Source organism: Pleurodeles waltl, chromosome 6 (genome assembly GCF_031143425.1).
Source record: "Pleurodeles waltl isolate 20211129_DDA chromosome 6, aPleWal1.hap1.20221129, whole genome shotgun sequence".
Lineage (NCBI taxonomy): Eukaryota > Metazoa > Chordata > Amphibia > Caudata > Salamandridae > Pleurodeles > Pleurodeles waltl.
In genome coordinates, this window is record NC_090445.1 from 39,599,949 (window position 1) to 39,614,274 (window position 14,326).

Here is a 14,326-nt window from a genome sequence, read left to right on the forward strand (position 1 = left end):
GATTTTGAGACAACGCTGCTAACCGATAAAAGACTAAGCTGTTAAAGAAAACTGCGTGAACATTGAACTCGTTCAGCTTTTGTAAATATCTGCAGATCCGCTTTGATAGAGTGTCCTCAACTTTCTGATTCTATACAGATCATGACTAGCTGCATTATACAGGGCCATAGAATGAAGTGTTGTAAATACATGTGTATAGGTTTAATAACCGCATGCGCACTAATCATTGTAGTGGTAATTCTTGGAATGCATGGTAACAGTGAGAATGAGACTAATGATGCTCCTACTTCTAAACCTATTATTGTTACTGAACTAACAGCTTTAAAGAGACTCGAACAAGACGAGAGACACTTGCATGATAAGAAAGAACTTTCATCTAACGTTTTCTATCGCTTGCTGAGTGAGTATGTTGAGACCATGGATGCGAAAGATTGTTATGTGTGTACACAGATACCTACCTCGGTAGTGGAAGGGGTAACGTATCACAGCATGCCGCTTACATATGGAATTACATGTAGTATTATAGCGTCTAGATTTTATGATCAAACGAACATTCATTATTTTTACACAAATTATGATGTCACTTTTGCGTATGTCCCCATAATTTTGCATCTGAGTAAAATATCCAAAGATTGGAATGCTAAATTAATGAGGGAATTTTTCGAACCAATGGCGCCTTTTCACACAGCTCACGCACATAGGGAAAATCTTACATGCTTGCTTTCACCAGTAGAAATTAGTTTCTTAGATCGTACTGATGATAGGAGAAGTGAAATGAAAGAGAAATTAGAAAGGGAATTACACCAAAGAACATCTGTAGATAATTATGTTTTGCTGCTATAAAGACACAAGGGAAAATAGCTTTAGATACAATGCACGTAGGGAAATTTTGTATATATAGAACTCAATCATATTATGACACAGTTTTGTGGGAACGAGTGAATGCAAACATACTTACGCATTTAAATCTAAATGGACATTTATGCTGAACGGACAAGACCCAGTCATTCCTGGAATATATTATATTTGTGGACTCAATGCCTATTATCGTCTTCCTAGAGGATGGTATGGGAGATGTTATTTGGGAATAGTGTTCCCAAAGGTTTACCAACTAGACGACTTAAAGAACTTTCCGAAGCTGTCACAATCACATCATGTTCAGAAAAGAGAGACAGCTTCTGGTGTGGTAGGAGATATATTTGGAGCATTGATTCCTTCAGTGGGAGTCATATTGAATTCAATAAAGATACGAAAGTTGTCTACTATTGTGGATAACATGCTGACAAAATTTTCAGGAGCTATAATCCTGATGGATGCTGAACTTGCTGCGGAAAGAGCTATGACTCTTCAAAATCGGCTTGCCTTAGACATCCTTTTAGCAAAGGATGGCGGCATTTGCAAAATGCTTGGTACGCGTCACTGTTGTACCTATATACCAGACAGTAGTGGAAAGATTAGAACTATGCTTACAAACTTAACCAAGGAAAGCGTAGATTTAAAGGAACTGAAAGAACCCGGAGTTTGGGAGAAAGTTGGAAAAGGATTTGCTTCAGTGGGAAATTGGCTCAGCAACGTTTGGAACGGATTATTATTAAAAATAATAAAGGGAATATTGATAGTAATAATTTGTATATTAGGCCCATGGGGAATATGGAAAATTATAAAATTATTAAAAGCAAGAAGAGAAAGAAAAAGAGAAGAAAAAGAACTGGCTAAAATTGTAGCGATATATAGAGAGAAATCAAAAGGGACTAAAAGAAAAAGGGAATTGACTGAAGTGCCAAATTAATATACAAAATTTTAATGGAATAAAATTTGTGGGTAGATTTGATGTGATGACATAATTAGTCATCAGAGGAGGGATTGATGATGCAGAAAAAGAGGGTCCTACATATATTCGCGTGTGTTGTGTGTTGAAATCGCATAATGTAGAGTGATGCTAGTAAAAGAAATAATGTACGAGGGAAAATGTGCCCTCGGGGTAGTTCGCCATCATTGTAAACGAGCTTTATTAATCATGAAGTATTGAAAATGTAGTAATCTGTCGTAATTGCAAATGTATGCCATGATTTTCGTGTTTAAAACTGGTTTGCTTAGCTTAAATTTAGTAGAGGCTTTGGCCTAGTTGCCTGGTCTCAAATTCTAATTGCGTGGCTTTCGTTGAACTAATGAAACATATATTCTTGCCTGGAGTTGTATTTTTCCAGTGGAGACGAGTAATGCACTTATCTTCAAGGTTCTGTACCAGGCCGGTTTCATCCCCTTTGATACAAGGTCAGTCTCTGCAGGTGCGGACAATGGAGGTACAGATAGTTAAATAATTGGCAAACCATGTAACAATTTGTGTTCCAAGGCTCCAAGGACAGTCTATGCATAAATGAGCGCTAGTAAAAGTCAATTTTGATTGGTCAATTTGAAGCCAACCTATGAACCCTCCAATGGAGGAACCTGCAGAATTTGGAATGTTTCTTACTTAAACATACTGAACAAAGAGAAGTCAGCCATTTTTCCTCAATACCAGCTTGAAGCCTGATGCCAGACTCCATTTTGGTCGACACCCTGATGCCCTCTTCTCTATCTGAGAGAAAGAGACTTTGAGAATTCTCACCCTAGAGACTTTAACTTTGAATTTGTCCCTTCTTGCCCATGCAATAACTTTGCCCCATTCTCCTTGCTGCTGCAAGGAAACTTGCCCTTAACTTTGCCCCCTTTCAACTTGCCCATGCTGATCGAACCGATACCTGAAGGACGAAGACATTCTTGAATGCTGTTTGTATTTGGTAAATATGAAAGGATAAATGTATTATGCATTGTGTTTTTCCTTTTAGGTACCAACTGCTATTTTGATAGAGCCCAAGCTAGAACTTTTCCAAATTTGTGTTGACTAAATTCGTTTTGCATGAAGTCCCACATGCCAATGCTAATTAGAGGTTAGTTGAGGGTTTCATTCGATGCACCATGTCAAATTGAGATCTTGTTATGCTGACCAAATGTATGAAATCAGTCAAATACAATTAGTCTTATTAGTGATTTGCATTGCTATAACTGAATGTATTATTGTTCAGATTTTGCGTAGATTGCGTTTCTTCCACCGTAATGGACAGCTAGTAATGTTCATATACATGTATCATTTGGTTTTGAGACAAATATATATCGTGTTGGCTTTGTTAATATAGAAAAATAAATTCACTAACTTTTAATAAACTGGTGTGGTTATTCATGACTGAAAGGTCATGGTGCGCCGAAATACCAACTGTTATTGATTTCTGATGTGCTATATCGATCTAATGATTGAGTATTGATTACTGATTACTATAGTTATTGATTATTGATTTGAACGACTCGACTATTCTCGAATGAGGTGAGCTCGACTCGGTTAAAAGATTCACCGACCTCCAACGTGTCCAGGATACAGGTAACTTAGAAGGGCTGGACGCGTTATCACTGGTTATAAGTGAATAGGTCCCAAGGAGGCGGTCTCTGCTGGGGTCAGAGATGTCACTGTGCTGGTTATAAGTGAATAGGTGCCCAGGAGGCAGTCTCTGCTGGGGTCAGAGATGTCACTGTGCTGGTTATAAGTGAATAGATGCCCAGGAGGCAGTCTCTGCTGACATCGGAGATGTCACTGTGCTGGTTATAAGTGAATAGGTGTCAAGGAAGCAGTCTCTGCCGATGTCACAGAGGAAACTGTGCCAGTTATCAGTCAATTTCTGCAGATGGATGTCTCTTATTATGCAATATGTCTCAGATTGGATACTCTCTGGGGGCTGTTAACAGGATTCTGTTTTTTTAAGTCAGTTTATCAATGACAAAAATATTATCTGAAATAAATATTGTGGCCAACATGTTTACAAAAATATTGCTCCGCTGGTTATCGGCTATTATTAACTCCAATGGGTAATATTTTAATATTTTTTAAAACGATATTTAAGACAAAATATTTTTGTCAGATGATATTTAGGACAGAATATTCTCGTATTTTACCCTCACGGATGGTGTCAGAGTTAATCCGTTTGTGTAGTTTATAAATCGATTGTAGATATGCATTTTTTTTACAATAACTTAGTAAAAAAAAAAAAAAAAAAAAACAGCTAAAGAAGGCATTCTTTAAAAATATGTTTTTATTATCAAATAATAAATAAGTCATAAAATATAAATAAATATACGTGTAATTTTCATTTTGTAATAACCACATTCCAGTGTACATCGTAGACAGCTCGTTCTTGTCTCTTTGGGGCAATTCAGTCCTCTCAGGTTTTTGTCCCTGTTGCTGAAATGAACGAATCTGATTGGCTGAGGACCTTCCAGGCGTCCTACGATGCTTTGGCTGGAGGACTGAGCACCGCTAAGTTAAGTAAGATCAACACATCTAGGAAACCCAAAGGTATTTAACAAATATAATTGTCATACTCTTTGCTTCAGGAATGAGAATGGCATATTAGCTTAATTTATTTTTTCACTACATTCAGAATACTTGTGTGAGGTGGAACATTTCCACAGGAGTAGCTTATCTCGCGTAATGTGGAGGACGCCAGCTCGTGGCACGTTAGCTGAAGCCACAAGCCCAGGTTGTGCGTATTGTCCCTCCATTTTGTTTTCAGTTTTGACTAAAATAAATAAATAAATTAAGTCAGATTACATAAATAGGCACTCAAACGTGGCTGGAGACATTTTTTTTGCCTCTACCCCTGTGTTCCCTTTTCAGACTGCAAACAGCCCAAAGAAAGTCGTGTCATGGTGGACATCCAGGTTGGAGAGAGGGTCCATCTGCGTGGACAGCCGATCCCCCTCATCCAAGCGGAACACCGCACCCTGGTATATGGTTCGGAACCAGGTGGTGGTTGTTGTCCTGACATGTGTTGGTGTTGCTTCAACGCATATTGTCTTCTGGGCGGCCATCAGGGGCAAGTCCTCAGGGTAGGACTTGGAGAAACGCATGATCTTGTGTGAGAAGTAGCGAGCTCTTGCTTCTGGGCAGCTGTTGCCGCTGAAGACCACCTGGGCATAGACGAAGTACATCCCCGTGGACGGGATCACCAGGGAGTTGTTCTGAAGTTGAACGTGACCACGTGTGAACGCATGCGAGGTGCTGTCTGACCACTGCACCATTCTCTCATTTTTATCAGTTCTGCCTGCAACCAATCATAAAACAGAGGTGAGAAGAGGCTTAAATGAAGGATTTTAGGTTATCCAGAGAATGCATAGCCTAGACAGGCATAAACATAACACAACCATCAATGGCCTTCAGCTCAAGGTCAACACCATGATTAACAGTGGCCTTCAACCCAACATCTTCATCGCACAAAAACTGGAGAGCCTTTGTTAAACACAGAGATACCAGCTCTTTGGGTACAGCAACCTATCAATGCTTGACTTAGCGATACCTGCTCCAATTTCACACTCAACCAATCAATACTTTGCACAATCACATAATTCCAGTGGCCCTTACCATAATGTCTTTCAGCACATCTATGCGTGTATTATATCTCCTAAAAGACTGCTATTTGGTCCTATGGGTTTGATGTTTTGTTGGCAAACATCTCACACTGGGGACCATGTTGCCTGTTCTTCTATGCATAAAGCTAGGCATCTTCTTTGCAAGAGTGTCAAATTTGTTTAGCACCCCACAGACTATCACCAATAATGCTCTGCCCGTGTAGCCTTTGGTCAATAAACTACCCTATGTGTTCTAATGTGAGTGGAACGATTTTATCTGTGCAGTTGTACACTTCAATTTAGATCTGATCACCTGTGTGTGCTCAGCTTTTTACCAATATGTCCCTGGGCCCAAGCTTGTAAGCATATTGACAAAAATATGTTTGTATTAGTATTTATGTAGCACAAACCTAGCAGTGAAGCAACCCTAGTGCTATATATTACTTGGGGGAATGGGAGACAATCTACAAGATTGGGTACATCCAGTGAGGATTGCCCAAAACCTATTTTACCATACATTATATTTCATATTTGAGGCACAAGCAGATTAAATGATTTGCCCAAAGTCACACGGTGTTGAGTCTAGCACCGAGGCCAGGATTCGATCGTGTGCCCCCAGGAATAGGAGTCAATCTACAAGGTTGTGTACATCAAGTGGGGATTACACAAATACATTTTACACATATAATATTTCATATTTCGGCCCACAAGCAAATTAAGTGATTTGTCCAGAATCACACGGTGTTGAGTCAGGTTCCTTGTTCAAGATTCAAACTTGGGCCCCCAGGTTCAAAAGGCAGTAGCTCGTGCCACTAGGCCACATCTCCTCACAAGAATTAAAAGCTCAGCATCACATGAATTCATCTGAAACCTTTAAAGAGGTGAAGCACGAGGGTAGATGCAAACATTTACCACAATCGACCTCAATGTGACCCAGAAAGACAGTAATGCAATATGCACAAAACATCTTGCAAGAGAGACTGCATTTTCCCTTCCTCCTCTCCACACACCTACACACTTCCTTCTCTCTCAGAATCCGACCAGTGAGGGCAGGCCTGGATTCTGAGTTAACAGAACTGAAGTTCACACGACCCAGATAGTCAAAATGTCAACCCTGAAGTTTTGAAAATGCCAGTTTTGTGTTGTTCATACTCTAGGCCTGGGTGATTTTCCCCTACACCGGTATAATCTTGCTTAATTTCTAGCATTTCACAATACGATTGTTACGTCAAACGCCTATGATTATGCGTTACCAAAATATTATCTAATTGAACCTTCATTTGGGTAAAAATCCTGTTGCAGGAGCATGGGAGGAACGTGAGCGAACTGAATGCAAGTGACTGCTGTCACACCCTATTTTGTGCTTTTTTTGGGTACAAAACGCATCTTCGCACCAAAAATCGGCACATGGACATATTTTGCATCATTTTATGGGCCTTTCAAATAATTTCCACAAAGCAAATTTTGCAAATAAGATTCAGGCTCACTTTACAGTGTGATTGTTTTATGACAGCCTTAGAGCCTGCGTAGCAGGCTCTACCAGCCATTAAAGGCCGGCTTCAGCATTAAAGGCCCTAGCCGAAGGCGAGGTCTTTAACAATGGAGCAGGACCTTAATGCAGGTATAGCCCAACTATGGAGGGCTACAAGGCTATTAGAACATTCCGCCACTAGAGGGCAGAAAGTTCTAATAAATAAAACATAGGCCTCACAGAGCCTGAGGAGATTAAAATCCCCTCGGGGTCGTGAGGCCTTTGTTCACAGCAACAGCTGTGACCAACACTGGAGTGTTGGCGCGCCGGGCTTCTACCGACTATTAGAAGCCTGGAGCAATCCATTGTTTTCAAAGGAGCTCCCAACATTCCAAAGTTCTACTATTTCTTTTACTCTTTTAAAAATGTAAAATCCTGTTGGGTACTCCAGTTAACCACTGACAAATGATTTCTAGGGGATGCAGTTGTGGCACCTGGTGGTAGATATTTTCTAAGCTGCTTTGGAGAAAATCCAGGGATTCCAGTTCCAAGTTGGAACTGGTTAATTGTATTTATTGGGTAATGGTATAGTTTCTATTTTCCTGTAAAACATGTGTAAGCCATTGTCCTAAAATCTTATGGTGCAAACGGACCGAGTACAATTGTGTAACAACAATTTGCATTCGCTAAACCTTTTAAGATCCTCTCACACACTGAAGAGAGCTATGGAGTAAGGGCAAAGTTCCTGAAGTTACGTCACAGTTTCACTGCACTTTCGTTGGACTGAAGTGAAGTCATAGTCTGACGTCAGATTCCTGGCATGAGGTCACAGTAAGTCGCCCAGTTCTGGAGTTCTGCAGTCCCTCTAAAGGGTCTAATGTGGTGTCACAATGTCAGATAAGGTTCCAGGAGTGATGTCAGAGCCTGGCACCAGGATGCTTGAGTGATGTCATAATCTGACTTCACCTCATGTTGCTTGAGTGATGCTACAGCCATGTTCCTGAACTCAAGAGATTGGTAGTCAATTATCATTTTCTCTCCCAACCGACCCAGTCTGAATCATAATTCAGCTCCACGGGAAATCTATAGACTGCGCTCATGGAGAAGACAAAATTCTGAGCTTTTACCATAAAAGGCGAATTTCTCAATCTGTTAGCAGACTATTATTCACACTTTCCTACAGTGCATGAATCAATTTTAGGTGAGCATAGTGCTACACAAATAAATATTATCCACTCACTACAGAGCTCGGAGGCCTGCCCTGTGCTAGAACCTGTTTTGGGAGAAGCAGGGGGTCCTCATGTTGAGACCTACCTTGTAGGTGCGCTGCTGGCTTCTCTAGACTGCTGCGCTCGTGTGTCCTCGGCAAGAGGTAGGAGGCTGTGGGACAGAACAACATGATTTTAAACAAGCATGCGCAATGCAATGGGTCTCGCATTTCCTCAAGTTAGAACTATTAGCATTGTAAACTCCTAACCGGACTTTTCTTGCCACATATATTGAAAATTAAAAGTAATACAGTTTCACATAAGCGAGCCGGTTCAAAGCGCCACGGCATCAGCGCGAAGCAGCACACAAAAGGAAAAAGAAGTTCGCTTGCAGTCAAACGTATCGGCAACCATCCAATTAGCCATGTAACAGGGGCGATGCCCAAGGCGGTAGCTAAACTGCCCAAAGGAGGGACAAACATAAAGCATTTACCAACAAAGTATTTTTGAATGGCAAGCCCACGAATGAGGGATAGTGATGGGGCGTGCAGTGGGCGTGGTTAAAATCCCAGATACATACCAAGCCGTCAAAAAAGCAGCGCTGGCGAGCTGCTATGCTCTACCTAAAAACGGGGCGCTGCAAGGCAGGTGCCTGTCCCCCACACTCTCACAAGCATCACGTGAACAACACTGCAGACTTCCCTCCCAAGGGTGGCTGCCACGAACCAGCACCTTGAGCAACCATCTAATCTATGCCTTTTACTTATGCTTAATTTTATTCTCTTCAACTATTTAAATTAGCTTTTTTCCATCAAATCTATAACCCCCAGTTGTTCTCCCTAGTTTGCACATATAAATGGACACGCGTAGGCCCAGATTACTAAATAAACAGAGCGGTATCTCTAAGAGGGATTACGCTGTGTTCATTTATGAATACTCCGGAAGGGTTGTGTGTCCAAATATAGACCATAGAAACATTTTGCTAACATAATAACGTGTCCCAAAATATTGAGGAGGTACGTGCATATAGGGAAGTATAGATTTCCTATTCTTCATATGGACATACCTTGAAGATATATGTATCCTCAAGGTACAATGAGGTGATCTGCAATGTCATGTTTTTGTAACATTATATTCTATAGTTGATAGAATTCCCATTCCAGGAGTTTCTGGGTGCGGGAGCATTGGACCTGATTTTACAGACCAGAAAACCTGGCTGGTACCATTGCTTAAGTTGTTGGCTGCAGTAGCAGCCCAGCCTTGGCCTCTAGCCCCTGGTCCTCCACTACACCCTCTCCTATGGCACGGGAAGAGCATGTAATGTCAGCCCATTCCTTCCCATCTTCTGCCATCCTCCCCACACATTCCTCTTCCCATCCCTCGCTCACATGTACCACCTGCTTGGAGCAAGTGATAACTGTGAGCATTAAACCCCAGAGAAGTGGGAATTGAGTGAGGACTTCCAGCAGGTAAAACCACACAGTAATTCCCCATTCTGTAGGCGTTAGTTTGTCATAGATGGATTTTGGTGCAGTTATACTGGCTGGAAAATGAAATTTTGGTCACCCAGTGTCACCACCCACACCTGTCTCGTCATCAGACTCATAACAGGCTAAAGCAACATCATGAGTGCAAGCAGCAGCAATGCACACAAACACACACTCACACACATATACACCTAGACGTGACCCTTGCAAATAAATGACCAACGCTGTCGCCCAGGGCAAAAAGATTTGAAAAAAACAAAACAAAAACAAATGGTGGGTTCACCCAAAAACACAGTTTCACTAGATTATAACTAAGTTACTTTTAGCTAGACTAATGCCTCCCCACACACACATGCACACATAGGGCCTGCAAGCTTTCCTCGCATCCAGCATTCACATAACAGGAAGCAGATGTGCAAGCTGCACACAAAACCACAGACATGCAGCATAGGAAGAAGCATTGCAAGCTTACCCCACACAGTGAACTGGTACAACACAAATTAGCAGCAGTGCAAGAAACCCTCACACTTTCAAAACATGAAATAAGGGCAAAAGCTGTGCAAATGCTTGCAGAAAATATTAGGTACCACACAAAACAGCAGCACTGCAAGCGTCCCTCATACTCTGAATAAGTTCCACACAGGCAGCATCAGTGCAAGCTTCCCTAAAAAACACCCCATATATAGCAGCAGTGCACTTTTCAACCACACAAAATAAGTATTGTACAGAACAAGTCAATGCAAACAGCTGTCACACTTCTGCCATTGTTCTGGCCTTGTGATTTTGCTAGCTTTCTGAAGATTGTATTATAAATTGTTGAGGAAATTCTTGCACAAAATAGTCTGGAGGGGTGCAATGTTTGTTTTTTCCTGTTCTCCCCTTGTGTCCTGTGACTATTTATACTGTCACCTTGTGTTGAACCTGAGATGTGATGGAGGGGTGAGGTTTTTGACTATGGAGCCAAGAGGTCAGAGTAACCTGTCCCAGGAATACAAAGTGAATCTTACCTGGGACACTCAACGTGTGTGCCAATAGTGAATACATTCCCACCCATCTTGTGATTTCTGGCAATGTCGCTGCTGTCTCTTCTTCACGTGTACATACAGCAGATGGGTAGTGTCATGTTGTGACAATTTGTGTGCAAGGACCTATGCCTCTGTCTTCTCCTGACCACGGTACTCATTGTAGCTACTTCTAACCTCATTCTGGTGCCACCTGCCCGTGGCTCTTCAGGTGGCTGGCACACAATAGCCCTGTGTGTGCTTCAATTCACTGAGAGATGACTGGAGCACCTCCATAGTTCCTCGTTGCCATGTTTCCGAACTTCAGGCGTGATGTGTTGCTCCAGTCCAGGTTTCTTCTTTGAATTCTGGGACTTGTAGTGTTGTTTAGTCCATTACAAAAGAGGACTCTAAGCCCAAGAATGCAAAGGGCAAAAACGGGACTGGAGCAGCACATCATGCATGAACCTGGGAAACTTGGCAGCTATGATGGTTAGCTTTGAACCCATAGAAAACACATCTCTACATGACTGCACTTATCAGAATTTAATGGCAAACGTGTGACAAGGGTATTAGTGGGAATTCCCTAAATGAGTCACTGGTTATCCTGAAAATATGGCAAAGGCCCATTCCCTGAGGATGCTTTTGAGCTACAATCTTGATAAAGATCTGGGAGTGTCCATAGTTCCTTCAAGGTCATCTTTTTCAGAATCAGAACTCCATTAAAGAGTAAGGACATGGCGCACATTGGATGAGAAAGGTTAAATCGCCATATGAAGCCAGAAGCCTCTAACATCTGTGGCTTCAGATACAGGATAGCAAGCTAAGTAGGGCATTGCAGAAAAAGAAATGGAACAGCATCTCAGGGTGGGAGACTGGCTGCCTCAAAATTCCATGAATACCTTTTTTTCATTGATGATGAACTGAAGAACAGATCTTAGTGTTCAAATATTGCCTTGCTGGGAGCGTCAGAGAGTGAGGAAAATTCTCATTTCTGGAAATGTTTATATGTGTCATAAAGTGTGCTTAGTGGAAATGTGGTTTGGTGAGTCAACCTACCTTCTGAGTGGGCAGAGGCGCGCGGATCTTTGGCGCTGGATTCTTTCTGCAAGAAATGAAAGAAATACAACTATTAGGTACAGACATTAAAGCATCAGTACATCAGGAAGTTCACCTTAAAGGTGCATGCACACACTCAAAAACACATTCTGAGCTAGTGTAGATGCCAACTCTAGCTGCAGAATGCTGGGTAACATGTAGTTAACATGTAGTGTTCTGTTGCATTTCCACTGCATTGCTACAGACATTAGCTGAAAAAGTTAGGTAACTGCAGACTCAATGAAAGTAATTATCTGTCTATCTATAGCTAATCAGTATAAGTATCAGCATTTTATATATATATATATATATATATATATATATATATATATATATATATATATATATATAAACACTATCCACTGTGCACTTCTGCAAGAACCCCAGTAGAATCTGGAAAAACACAACTCCTGCACTCTTGAGATCCTGCAGGAATTCAGCCTTCCTGGAGTAGAAGCAGGAGGGGCCCTGCCTTCTGCACTCAGAGGCACTGCAGGACTCTGAGATCCTTCTGCAAGTCCAGCCTTCCAGCCTGTGAGGGAGCCTGCCTTCTACGCCCTGAGATCCCGCAGGAACTCCTCGTGGACTCTGAGATCCTGCAGGAATGCCAGACTTTCTGCTGGTGAGGGAGCCTACCTTCTGTACTGAGCTCCTGCAGGGTCTAGTACTCACTCTGAGATCCTGCAGGAATGCCAGTCTTCCTGCCGATGAGGGAACCTAGCTTATGCACTCTGAGATCCTGCAGGGATGCCAGCCTTGCTGTTGGTGAGACAGCCAGGCTTCTGTACTCTGCAGGGAATCCTCCTCCTACACTCTGAGATCCTGCAGGTATGTTAGCCGTCCTGTTGGTGAGGGAGCCTGCCTTCTGCTCCCTGAGATCCTGCAGGAATGCCAGCCTTCACGCTGGTGAGGGAGCCTGCTGCTCTCTGAGATCCTGCAGGAATATCAGGTTTCCTGCTGGTGAGGGAGGCTACCTCCTGCACCCGAGGATGACTAAACAGCAGGAGAAGCTCCCCCGTCAGAATGGGCACCCTGTGCTATCAGAGGCGCTAGTGGCTTAGGTGATACATAACTGTGAAAGTTGGAAGTATTCACGATGAGCCAGTGATGCCTGTCCTCCTAGGCCGCTGCGTATCAAGCGCCTACTGTGTCCTAATGGAAGCAAGGAAAATAGACACACTCACACTCAAACCTCCCCCCCCCCACCCCCACCCTCCCCATAGTAGGGGCAGTCGAGGCCGGGTCCGGTGTGACTGCGCCTACTTCGCTCAGTATAGTAACACCTCTGAATCTATCACTGCGTCGTGGGCAATGCCATGAAGCTTCTCGGCGCCTACCTTGTTGTGCCGATGCGCGAGCACCAGAAGCGTGGTGGCAGTGCCTAGCGCCAAGATGCACATTAGGCTGATGAGCTGCCAGCAGCGGTCCTGTGCCCTGGGCTGCAGGCGGGGTCGCCCGTGCTCTGCATCAGTCACGGTGGGCTCTGTGACAGGCTCCATGGTGGTTAGTGCGGGTGTCGCCACTTAGCGCCTAGTGCCGGCTGTGCTGTGGCCTCCGCCACCCCTGCGCTATATAGGCAAAGCATCCCTCTCGGAAGCAGTGACGTCTCAAAGGGGGAATCCCGCAACTGGGAGGAAGTCGGCAAGCCAGGGGGCGGGCACTGAAAGCGCCAGGAAGAGGATGCCGAGAGTTTCAGAGAAAGTGAGAAAATCGGAGAGTGTTAGATTGTTGAAATACGGGGAAATGAAGATTGAGGCGAGGAAGGGGGCGGAGAAATGTCAAGAAAATAGAAAAACACATATAGGGAGAAAATAAACTGCTGGGAAAAACAGCGCGTTAGTGAAAGGGCAGGGGCAATGTGCAACCTCAGAGACAGGTGCAGGAGAGAGAAATAGGTGAAGAAAATAAGAACAATGCGTGGAGTTGGAGGTGGGGTTGAGATAGGGTGACAAGACGTCCCGGATTTCCCGGGACAGTCACGGTTTTTAGAGGACTGTCCCGGTGTCCAGACGCTTCTCATAATTAATTTTAAATAAATGTCCCGGTTTTTGGGACAAACGTCAGATCACCTAGGGAAGCATAAGTTAAAAATGCCTACAAAATATGAAATAATTAATTTATCGAGACGGAGTGGGGAGCAGAGACGGGTGTGTGGGGGCGGGTTGTGGGTGCAGGGTGGGAGGTCAAGCCATAGCTAATTTTATATAACGGGACAGGCCAGATATAAAAGTGAGAGTAAAGTCTTTAGTCCTTCTTTTATGTCTGACTTGTCCGGGTTTTGGCTCCTGAAGATCTGGTCACCCTAGTTTGATAGGCCACGTGACATAGAAGTGGTGGTTAAAAGGGCAGATTGAATGCATCAAGAGAGTGGTAGGTAAAAGAGAAAGAGAAGTGGTGGTGGGGAGAGCCTGAAACCCTGAGGAGGCTTTCCGGACCCCCGGGAGTCCCTGGACCATAGGTTGGGAGGCACTGGGGTAGACAAAATTTTTTCATGCATGGCACTTTCAATTCTTACCAGAATTAAGTGTATTACAGTGATGTTTGCTTCAATGGTCCCCTGCACGGAAATTGTGTGCAAAGTATTCCCTCTTTCATAAAAGGCACGGAAGATACTTGCTGCTGGGC

General features: G+C 43.2%; 1 protein-coding gene across 1 annotated transcript; it reads right to left on the reverse strand.

Annotated features, from left to right (window-relative positions):
- Positions 1 to 4,148: 4,148 nt before the first annotated feature.
- On the reverse strand, positions 4,149 to 13,295 carry LOC138299130 (lymphotoxin-alpha-like). Its single transcript, XM_069237176.1, has 4 exons — positions 13,039 to 13,295; positions 11,663 to 11,708; positions 8,222 to 8,287; positions 4,149 to 5,132 (listed from the first exon to the last, which is right to left on the reverse strand). The coding sequence occupies exons 1-4, from the start codon at positions 13,198 to 13,200 to the stop codon at positions 4,702 to 4,704; spliced, it is 705 nt and encodes a 234-aa protein (XP_069093277.1). The 5' UTR covers positions 13,201 to 13,295; the 3' UTR covers positions 4,149 to 4,701.
- Between the last annotated feature and the right edge of the window lie 1,031 nt (positions 13,296 to 14,326).

Coding starts and splice junctions, on each gene's coding strand:
- LOC138299130 (XM_069237176.1), bottom strand. CDS start 13,200: ATGGAGCCTGTCACAGAGCCCACCGTGACTGATGCAGAGCACGGGCGA. Junction 11,709..13,038: donor TCGCGCATCGGCACAACAAG/GTAGGCGCCGAG, acceptor CATTTCTTGCAG/AAAGAATCCAGCGCCAAAGA. Junction 8,288..11,662: donor CGCCTCTGCCCACTCAGAAG/GTAGGTTGACTC, acceptor TCTGTCCCACAG/CCTCCTACCTCTTGCCGAGG.